Source organism: Monopterus albus, unplaced genomic scaffold (genome assembly GCF_001952655.1).
Source record: "Monopterus albus unplaced genomic scaffold, M_albus_1.0 scaffold30.1, whole genome shotgun sequence".
In the NCBI taxonomy this organism is placed as follows: Eukaryota; Metazoa; Chordata; class Actinopteri; order Synbranchiformes; family Synbranchidae; genus Monopterus; species Monopterus albus.
In genome coordinates this window covers 1657304-1669248 of record NW_018127910.1, presented here as the reverse complement: position 1 = coordinate 1669248, position 11945 = coordinate 1657304, and the positions used below count along the sequence as shown (strand labels likewise).

Genomic DNA, 11945 nt, shown 5'->3' with positions numbered 1-11945 from the left:
GAGAAATCCTTTAAATCTGCCCGCTGTGCCCTGTTGGCAATGATTGTTCCCTACAACAACTTCTCGCTGCATAACTCAACCGGCGGATAATAGCACCTTCTGATTAAATAAATTCCAACTTGTGACAGAACTCAAACCAAAAAAGCAAAACCAGACAAAACAAAACCAAAAAGAGCTTGCCATGTAGTTACCCATTTGTTGTTGTACTGCTAGGAGCAGACTGACTCGGATGAAGAATTCCTCAGAATTGTAAAATGTTTCTTAATTTATTTGCCATTTTTCTCCTCCTGCACTGCACTTTCACAGTGGAGGAAGCTGGTTCAAGTTTCTCTTTTTTTTTAAGTTTTTGCTTTGATACTCCAGATTCTTTGAAATAAATTATTTCATGTTAAGGATCTTGTGCGATAAATTATAGAAAAATCATATTATTCCTCTGTATTTGTATTCATATGACATCTATTATGTATCTTTGTATGTTTGCATTACTAATGCATATGCTTGTTTTGCTTGCCCCTAAGCAAGAGATTAATTAGACAAGCAAATAAAATATAATCAGAAAATTTTGCATAAAACACAAGCTAACTGTTAGGCTTCAAAAGCCCAAAGTCAAACTTAAATGCGTTGGTCTTTAGATGCACTCATTGTCATTTCACATTCATTTGGAAAGGTGCTGTTGCTCAAACTAATATAGCTTTAGTTCCAGAGGGGCATGTAATTTGTAATAATAATAGGAAACACTTCCTCAACATTATTAAAAAATCTTTATTCATGCAGCAGCTAACAAAACTGTATTATAAACATAAGATAAATCGAGCTGGAATCTTTGATTCTCCCTTAATGTTATGCTGAATAAATCAGATTCAGATAAATTATACAGTAGATTAAATGGACTCTGCAGAGAAGCCAGTCTCTAATCCATTTGTTCCCACTGGGGAACAAATTCTTGCTTACTTCTCCCAATTCTGTTCCTAAAGACAAGACTTGTTCAGTGCATTAAATATGAGAACAGGCTGTAATTAGGGTATTTTTAAGCAGTATGTTGTATTCATTCTTGCATTAAATTCATTACAAATGCCAGAATTTGATTTACAAATTAATTTATAATAAATCCTACTTGCAAAACATGCATTTACAAAATCTGTCCATGTGCCATTTGCTGAGATTAAGAGTGGGGTTCGATTTTAATTACATGAATCAGCTGAAGCACGGAGCATCTGATGAACAGCTGTCAGTCTGTTCACTGCACCTGAGAACTCTGCACCCAGCATTATCAGGACCCACATGCCAGATCCTCTAGGAAACATAGAGTGTTACACTTTCTGCATAAATCACTGGATATTTGTTTTCTACTTTGGCAGTGTTTATTTTGGCTTTGTGGTGTTTAAAACCTCTTTGGGTTGGGTTTTCTTTTTGTTGAAGAATGTTCTGACACGAATCGCTGTCTTCTTCCTCTCAGGTTATTTGAATATCAGTCACATGCTGTGGTGCTGAATATTGTCCTCTGCAGTTTAAACCCCACATGTCATTGTCTCTTTTTTGATGGTGCTGCCAGCTAAGTCAACACCTGTGATGGAACTTGTTCTCCTACATCTTCACATCGAGGCTTGCACTTGGCTTAAAGTCATTCCTAAATGAACCGGTTTAATGTGCCGCATCTTTATTTGTAGTCTTGCTGCACTGGTGTTTACAGGCTGTTACTGTTCTCTCTGGAGAGGCATGTCACCGCACTGGAAGTGATTCGCATTGATTCTATCTGCTCATTTCTTTTTAATTATGTGATTTGTTTCACTCGGTAACTGGAGCCAGCCACAACCTCGCTGTTTGTGAAAATTCAAGCCAGCAACATATCCTTCCCTTTGTGAAAAAATTCCTCATGAATAATATATTTACTGGAGGAAAAAACCCTCCCTAACACACTGTGAATGAGCAGCTCATGGCTGAAATTCAGACCACATGGACAGACCAAAATATTTCCTCCATGAGGATGCTAAAGAAATAATTTTGTGCTTCTACCTGCAAGAATCCAAACACTGATCCATCTCACATCTTTGCACATTACCATAATCAAGACAAGCTAATAGTCCTTTTGCACCTTCCTACGGAGTGATTGGAGGTTAAACATGCATCGGCAGCCAGTCTTAGTCAGTCAATGCAAATCATCCAACTATTGACCTTCCTCCCAAACTGAGCTGAATGTGGTTCAGATGAAGCTCGACTTAACCAAAGAGGCTTTTCTATTAAGCATATAATTCAGTGTTATTAATTTTTAAAATAGATTTAATCACTTTCCAATTGATCTGACAAAGAAATAAAAGAGAGAGCACATGAGTGGGCGAGTGATAGTGAGGAAGTGCATTTGAAAGAGCTGAACCTTATCTCTGTTTTCTACTTACAGTATGTAATTACGTATGGAACTCAGGTTGCAGACTCAAGGCTCTGTGAAGATTAACCTATGATAACAGGATACTGTGCAATAATCTCCAGTAGAGGAAATCCTACAATCCTTTCTTTTAAGTAAATGTACTAGCAACATGACATGAAAATATGTAAGTATAATCAGGAAAGAAAAAAACTTTGAAGTACTTCAGAAAAACAAACCTTTTTTATACACTATATATTATTATACACTATATGAAAACTGCACCAACTGCAAATTTCTTGGCCTGTTCCTTTGTGTTTTTGGTTTTTTTTTTTTTTTTTTCTTTCTAAGAACTGCCGCTGACAGCATACACAGACATTTTTGTAACTTTTTAACTCAAACAGATCTCAAAAATATGTAAGGAGCATTTTAAGCTGCCAGTGAATATTCTGTCAAGTCACTTTCAACTCTACTTATATATCCAGTATTGTTAAGTTTTGTTTTGTTTTTTTTCGTACAAAGCATCACATTTCATTAGCATTTCATATTTTTTGCATGCAAAAAACTTAATATTGAAAACACAACAGATAGAGACAGAGAAGCTGGTGATGATAGTTTGTTCCCACTGAATATCATGAATCAGTTTTGACTAGTTTGGACTCAATACCACTTTTGATCACAGCAAAATCTTCCAGCCGCCTCTGTGCAGTTCCATGGAAATATTTATCCTAATTGAGCTCAAATAACTATTGTCTAACATTCTGTCACTCATTTCTGTTGTCTGCAGATTTCTTGAGTAGGCTTTAGTCCTTCTTTGTCTCACATTTTGTTTCATTTAGGGTTTATTAGATGACCTCCAAGAAGAAAGAAGAGAGAAAAATGTCTTGCATTTGATGTGGTCCTGATAACTTTTTACACCGTCAGAGCTGCAGTGGATTGAAAACTGCTTGAACTCTAGCAAGCAGCCACAGTAGTTGGTTGGCATTTCAGCTCCCAAACCTTACACCACCTATGGCTAGAGGAATGATGTTGAATTGAGTACGTAGACTTCTCATCATTGTCTTCACCTTGTATGGGGTCCAATTATTATTGTAATGTCAAAAGAAATTTAGCGTCAAGTATACCTGCAAACTAGTTGCATCCTCGGTGCTATTAGTGTCTCTCTTTCCACTGTGAGGTCTGAATTTTCATGCTGAGGATAGATGTTTTTGTACAGCGATGATTTAAAACAGTGGTGCCTAAAAGCCATTTCACCCACTCTTCTGGAGGTAAATGGATTTATAATGGTTGTTTTCACTGTCTAATCTTCGTGGCTTGTTTCATCACCCATGGGCAAAAGGTTTTGAAAATACAAAGCTGCACTTTAAAACAAAGTCTCTTCTTCAGATTCTGTATTATTAAAAAAATAAACAAAAAAATTGGATAGTGGAGTAAGCAAAAATAACTTGAAACTATCCTAAAAAACTACTGTCCTATCCTGTTCAACACATTATTAAAGTAAAGAAGACTTGATTCTACATCCTTCACCTTGTGGGTGCCATTTAACAGCAAACCTTAAAGCATTCAATTATACAGAGGCTGAGTTCTTTTAAAGTAATGCTCAATTGTTTAAAAAACAATTTTAAGTACATGATATCATTTATAGTGCAGCAGTCTGCCTTAAGAAATTGATTCAGCTTTTTACATCGAAATAGTTGTTTATCACCGTAATGATTCTTCCTGTTCATTCTGGTTTTGAAGTAATTTCTTATACTAAAGAAACAGGAACATTATAAAAGATGAGAACAAATGCACACTCTGCTGCAAGCAATAGCTTTCTGGGGGATTAAATAAATGAATACAGTGTATGATTTGGTGAAATTTAGCGTTGCTGCTTGGCCAACTTTCTTACTGTTGTATGGAGCCAGGCTGTTCCCTCTGAAATCGAATGGCTATATTTCCCAAAACATAGTTTTGTTTGTCATTGTTTTGTTCAGCATAAGCTAATATGAGGCTTCCACAGTTGTTCATATCAGATGGGGATCTTTTACAGCACATGTAGGTTTTTGCTAGCATTGTGTCCCAACAACAAACCCACAGAACATATCTCTCTGCCACATCTCAGCAAAGAAAAACTGCAGAGAAACTTCAGTACTATAAGCCACAACCTTGGACGTTTTCTATTTAATGTTGTAAGGCTGCAGAATTATTAAGATAACTTGAAAAAGAAATCAGAGAATGTAATCTCTCATATTCGATTTTTAACTTTAAGATTATTCTGCTTGTTTGGTATTTGTGTATATTCTGAGGTGAATGTTGTGCCCTAATCCATTTTAACAAAAGAAAACGCAAATTCAGTGTTGTTTTCTACAAAGTCCAGTTCGTTGTAATCCTTGCTGGAAGTGAAACTGCATCATTTTCTGAATAGATTTTCTAGATATTAGAGAGAAAACCATACAAACCACTTTCCAGACTTTTCAGCTCATACTGAAAAATAGAGTGTATTCTCTCTGAGGTTTGCTGTTGTCTTTGCTTGGAGCTGCTGGCCTGTTGAGCCTGTCCAGATCACATCTGAGCTTTGTGGTGGTGATGTGCTCCATAGCGTGGTTTTTACAAAGTACAAACAAGAAATCTGCCCGGGGAGGAGATGATTTCTTCAACATATTTGTGGGCAAAATATTTGAAACACTCTTGTCAGCATCCATACACTCAAATTCCATGATATTGCAAAGTCCATTAGTAACACAATCTTCTTGTGAATGGCTCATTATTGGATTATGTTACGTAGTTCAATTGCAGTGTAGCAGTGCAATACAGTATTAGTACAGCTCCAGTATGCCTTTTGCATAATACAAATGGAAATAGAATGATGGTGGATCATCATGCTTTGCTTTTTAAACAAGACTATAGGTCTATGGGCATAAAAGCTAATATACTGTATGTATGTTTATGCATGATAACATTTACTATGTTCACCAGCTTAGGTTGTTAAATAAAGTACATCTGAGGCTGATGGAAAAGGGAAGTTTGCATAAAACATTTCTGAGATTTGGGTGGGCCCTGACCAAAGTGGTTGCCAGAACATGTTGCCATCCAAAACTCCATGATCCCAGTGTGGCTACAATCCTTCTAAAAGCAGCTCTTTAAAAGAAGTTTTATTCAGTGATCTGCCCTATACTGTACTATAAGCTCCTAGGCAACACCACTCCAAGACTGACTTCATTTTCCAACATCACAGGTTCTCATGGTTGTCATTGTTGCACGGTGCAGCACAGCAGGAACTTTTAATTTGATATTCAGGAGTATGTTTAAAGTAAGGCTGTTTTCCACAGCAGAACAGAGGAGCTCTGGCAGGACCAGGCTGATTTTTCGCATTCACCTGTCATCAAGCTGGCAGTAGTCGCTATGTGTGAACAGCAGCACATCATCTACCAGACTTTATGCTGTACAACTTCTAGGGAAAGTCTAGTTGTGTATGCTTTATACAGCATAGTCACAACATGTGTTTTGTAATCCTTGTGTCAGCAGAGGATACTTTTTTAATAAAAATGTGATACTTGACAGTCTAGAGAGAGAGGAACCAAGGGTGGAGAGTGGTGGGTATGACGTGTAACAGTTGTCCCCCACCTGGGAATCAAACTGTGGATGTTGTGGTTGTGTACAAGTCCTCCAAACTAAGCAACCATATATTGTAGGTCGTTTGTCCCTACCCTCTGATACTGTATACCCCTACGACTCTTCATCGTCTTGGTTACAGTGATAAACATGTGGATAAGTTTATGAAATGGTCATGGTTGTAAGAAACAAAGACTGTAGGTTTGAAACAGGAAGCAAACAACAGTCTCCTGAGTCAAACTCGCGTTCTGTCGACTCGTCCATCCACTCCGACCTCCTCCCTACGCAGCCTGGCTTCCTTTGCTCCAGTCATAACTACTACAGCCACTAGAGGTCACCTAACAATGAACATAACTGTGAGTAAATAAGCCGCTTGCACAGGCAGGGTTGTTTTTAGAGAAGAATAGCGTTTTTATGTACATTAACATTTGGCCCCTGAAAGACCAGAAGATACTTTTGATACACCCTGTTGTTCGTTTGTGTAAATGCCCTTAAAAAGATTCCGTTTTTAGAGAAGAATAGCGTTTTTATGCACATTAACATTTGGCCCGTGAAAGACCAGCAGATACTTTTGATACACCCTGTTGTTCTTTTGTGTAAATGCCCTTAAAAAGATTCTGGACGTTGGCAGAGACGACCAACATTACCACCAGCCATCTGTGGTAACCAGGGAGAAATTCAGCTTCGATATACGGGTTCTTTATATTAAAACTATTATCATTTGGAGCAAACATTATAGCTTTGATAGCATTATGTGGAAATGTGTCAGTACGTATGTGTACAAACGTATGTCTGTGTGTGTATTTGTGCATACAGTATGTGTGTACATTTAAAGACCTTGTTTTTGATCAGTGTGACCACGAGACAACATGCTCTTTTTCCCTCTCCATTTTGATACTGTTTCACATAATACCATTAGCTGGTTGACTGAACCACAGATGAGCTATGCTTTACAGAATCTAAATTACACTAGAGCCATTTTTCATCCCATGGAGCTCTTCACAGGCAAAAGCCATACAGTAGATGGGCCTGTTCACATTTCTTATTTGTCCTTGTCTGCTGGAGGTTGCCGCTGGCTGACATAGCCTAAATTTAAGTGGACATCAATCTCAATAAATAGGCAGAGCCCAGAGTAATATTACCTCCTGAGATTTTTTTTCTGCTGTTTAAGCAAGACGGCACAAATAAGCATGTTTCACATCACAAACTGAAATGTTAACTTCCAGCTTGTATCGTGCTGTGGTTTCACCATGTGAAGTCTTGTTTTACATGTCTGCACCCATTCAGACACAGTCTCAGTTGTTAAAAAAAAAAAAACTAAACTCAGAATAGAACAGAACGTATCTATTTGCATGTCTGTGTCGTGATGATAACAAGATTTCCTCCGGCTGGCCAGTGGCCTATCTCAGCGCTGTAAAAGTGATGCAGGAGAAATTTGGCTGAGAGTGGCAGCCAGGCAGCAGCAGACTGGACTTCATGCACTCTTCAGAAATGAGAGTCATTAATTCCCTGTGTTGGTAGATTTTTTTTCACAGGAACCCAGTGCAGAAACCCTCATGGGACACAGTTGTGCCCTGGCCTGTCTCAGCCCACTCAGCACTATTTCTCATTCCTATCCTCACTTCTCTGTCTGCTCTCCCTCAGTTATGTATGAAGGCAAAGTTCCTGGCTCTCCTTTGTTTGTCGAGCCCATCTGATAAGTTGCAAATAAGTCACTATCGCTGGGGAAAATTGCCATCGTCTCTGATGCTCGAGGCGCTCTTATTTTCTCGTTTCTCTTTTCTCTTATTATGAAACAGGAGTTGTTCCTACTTGCCTCCCTTGACCTAATTTTTTTAGTACTTGACAATTTTTGAGCGTACATTTGAATTTAGATTTTTTTTTTTTATGTGTGTTTGGTATAAAGTAAGCAGACATACCTCAGGCATTTGAATGAATTTACATTGTAATTGGATTACAAAGCAGACTGTATGGAAATGCCACTTTCAAATTAATTAAAAGAACCACAAGAACACAAACAGAAAGCATTCAGCTTTAATTGCAATTTTTCACCCCCCCAAAAAAAGACAACTGATAAGCATCAATGCTAATAGGTAAGTGGTAGCAAATCTTAAGTTTTCACTTCGTTCCTCTGCTGGTGCAGGTGTCAGCTACATTTCCACCATATGGCTGCACAGTGGTGCGTTTGATGGGCTACTGCAGAAACCCATTTGGAGCTGACATACAGAAGTCTGTATAATAAAATCTCAGCGAGGATCACAGGCTATTTGCAGTCCACAGTGTAAACAAACAGAAGAGCTCTTCAAAGGCTCAGACTTTGACATAATTGCAAAGGAAATGGAGCCAGAGCTGAGCTAATGTTTCTCGACCTTTTTCTTCTGCCATTAGCAATCTCAGATCCCAGAGGAGTGAAAGGCTGGACAGGTCGGCTATCAAAGAACTGCATTTGAATTCTCTCGTCTTTTTTTTTTTTTTTCATTTTCCCCTTTAGGTCTTTGGTCAAAGTATTCGATTTTTTTATTTTCATGTATGTGTTTTTTTAAATGGTTTGACTCACCATACTTTGATCTGTTTTCTAAAATACTACATATCTTTATTGTCTGGCCATAAATTAATTCATTCTCTTGTGACGGGTGGGGTCTTGCAAGCAGCAAGCCAAAAACTATATATAAGATATTCTTCAATAAACAACAAGCTGCTTATGGCATTTTAGTAAAGATTAAATACCCACTTAAAGCAGCACTGGCACACATGTGAGCCATTGTTTCTAGTTTCCAAATGATGGGGTGACCTTATTTAATAAGGAGGTAATTGTGGAGTCATTATGACAGCCTGCTGACGAGGTCGTGTCCTGGGAGGTCTGTGGATAGAGAAACCTGCCCTGACAGACTGTCTGAGTACTGTCTCCAGATCTGGGATTTGCTCAGCTATGAGTTAGTGGTTTGGTGATGTCCGGCTCCCGGTGGCACGCCTTTCAAAAGCAGAACTGCCATTACAGAGGCTGTGACACACAACCGCTGTGGTGTCGAGAGCATTTTAACATGGTTTCATGGCAATTTCAATTAAGTCACTTAGCCTCTAAGGGGTCGCCTGAGTTCTGCACCCTCACAGTTAAACACTAGATATATTAATATTCATTATTTTGAAGGCAACTTTTTTAAAGCGATCTGAGGTTTTAATTGAAAGTGATGAAAATAAATGGACTGTGTTGAGATGGAAATGGGAAAGTGTTCAACAAGACCTTCTGGCTCGTGTCCACACGTTGATATTAATGAGCCGTTGACCTTTGAGTATTCATTGCCCGCAGCGAATGTAAATAACTGCTTGGCTTTCAATGGTTCTATTAAATAAATGACTCATCAGCGCTAGTCGTTGCATGCAGCGGAACAAAATTTTGTTGACGTGATTGAATTGATCTACATGAAAATTGAATTTGCCCCAAGAAGGATTTATGCTTCATAAGTGCGTGTTAGTGTACTGTGATGAGAAGGCAGATGTGATCGACAGTATTTTGTAGTAGCCAAGACACAATAGTTTGAAAATGTGACCATCAGTGAAAGGCTGCATGAAAAGCTAACTGTTATTTTCATTCTTGTCTTTTTCTAATTACCTGCTTCATTATTTGCTCTTTCAAATGTCATAAAACAATGAAATATGCGTATCGCATTTAGCACATCCAGAAAGTGACAAAACAACAGTGCAAAACTGTAATGTAATCAATTTACAGTGGTATGAAACAGAGAAAACCAGAGCCACTTTTGGAAAATTGCTTAAACAGTTTATCAAGATTGTTGCCAAAATAGTCAATCAACTAATTGTTTTAGTAGTAGTTAGGTAGGCACAGTATTTTAGCACTTAATAAAATTCAAATAAATGTAGTTTTACAAAACTGTACTCTGCAGTAACAACACAAACAAATGCAAAGCACATATTCACCAGTTTGACAACATATGCACTGCGTTTTGGAGAGCAGTGCAAGTAAATAAAACACAAGCAAATAAAGAAGATTCACATAAACAAAATGCAAACAATTATTAAAAGAACAGAAAATTTTGAGGCACTGCAAGTGCACACACTTGTACTGACAGTGAAAACTAGAACAGTATCCATAATTACAAAGTTGTCTATTGTGTTTTCTGCATGTGCAGCAAATTTCAAAATGTGTAGTGAAACATCTGACTGTGGTCTCCTCATTTGTTTATATTTTCTTAAGTTTTAGTTGCACTGTGTACCCTCTGTTACTACCAATAATGGACCCTACCACATCAGACATGACGAGAATGTGTGTCTAAGTTTTTGAACAACACCACATAATGTAATACATCTTACCAAATATACAGCACTGAAGGTCAGTCACATTCCAACGCAAGTAGTTTAAAATCACTACACAGAATGTTTTTAAAAACTTGTCAAAATTGCTAGATTGAAGATTATTTATGTATCCAAGTGCTTGAGCACTCAACTCTTTCTTCAGCTGAATATGTGTCTGTTTGCACCTCTTTTCTCCTTCCTTCAACAACCTCTTTATGACTGCTATGACAGATGCTATGCTGCTGGTGGCGCAGAGGCTGGAGGGACCTTTCAACATTGAATCTGTCATGGAGCCTATTGATGTCAAGATTTCAGAGGCCATCATGAATATGCAAGAAAACAGTGGCCAGGTCACGTACCAGGTATGTCAATGAGGTTTATTCCCCAGCGAACAAAAGTTACACCTCGGACATGCTGTTGTTGTTCACACTGCCCCAAACTGGAGAGTGAGTAAGAGGGGAGCATTCTGTTAGTCACACTGGGCTGCGGTCTAAGGTGTGTATTACAACACATTCTCATTATGTCCAAGTTTAGGTCTTGTATCTGAATTATATGTTTCAGTTTGGTCAGATAATCTTAGTCCAACTAACAGTGGTTAATGTAAGTTCCTGTGTTTCACTGCATTTTTCTTTGCCCACAAAATTGTAGTCAGAAAGGGAATAAATGTAGGTGGTTCTGAGGAGTTCTTTCTGCCTGCACAGTTTTGGATGCCGGTTTTCATTCAGAACTAAATACTCTTGTCGGCTTTCCCAGGCAACAGATGTAGTTTTGTTTATGGCTTAAGTATATGTGGTGTTTTCCTAAAAGCCTGTAAAAGCTTAACACTGTCATCTTAAATGGCATTGGTCACAGCCCCCGGTTGATTCACCTATCAACATAGTTGCCTCAACTTGACATAGGGCACTGTCATGTGGGGTGAATGCTTCATAAGACCTCAACAAAAAAGCATGTTTTTCCTATTTTCCGCATCCAAAGTAATTTAAACCCCTGACAACTGGGTGCCCATGTCTTTGTGATTGCAGGTTTTTCAAGGCTGTGGCCAGCCAAAACCCGCAGGAATGACTAGGTCTACCCGTGGTGTTTCGGATGTGTTCAGTGCCCGTTTCAGGCCGTACAGCCCAGAGGAGCGGCCTACCACTGCAGCTGGCACAAGCCTAGACAGACTGGTAAGGAGACAGAGCCAATGCAGCTGTTTGCAGGCGAGACACCGCTTCAGCGTAAACATCATTTGTCTTTCTGGCTTGACACTGTTGATTAAAGCTGGTGATGTGCCATTGTAAGCCCCTGGAGCCGGAAATTAATTCTTTGTACTTGTCCTCCATTCAGGCCCCTCTATCGATTTGTGTTTGTTAACGAATCAACGGCTTTACCCCAAGAGGGCAGTGAAAGGTGTAGCGCGCAATGTTCAGTGCCCTTCTCATCTCTGTGTGCTTGGAAAACAGAAAAGGAGAGACTGAAAGAAGAGATGGATAGATTTTTTGAGGCTGACCATATCAATTGTTTGCTGTAAGGCACACCTTTATTTTTCATCAGATTAGCTGAATGTTTGTTGGATTAGATCTCGCTGCATGGATTTCCATCGCAGACAACCTTGAAACCTAACATGCTGCATCAGGGTAAAGGTTAACGTGGAGCTGACAGACCAGTTCAAGTGAGAGACACTTCGTACCTTCCTTCCCCA

General features: G+C 38.7%; 1 protein-coding gene across 5 annotated transcripts in view; it reads left to right on the top strand.

Moving 5' to 3' along the window:
- LOC109958127 (glypican-6) overlaps positions 1–11945 on the top strand; it is a 103311-nt gene that overhangs the window by 72195 nt on the left and 19171 nt on the right. For all 5 annotated transcript variants that reach the window (XM_020596520.1, XM_020596518.1, XM_020596517.1 and 2 more), the window contains exons 5-6: positions 10496–10626; positions 11287–11430. In XM_020596520.1, the coding sequence (XP_020452176.1) occupies positions 10496–10626; positions 11287–11430 (275 nt within the window). The remainder of the gene's footprint in view (positions 1–10495; positions 10627–11286; positions 11431–11945) is intronic.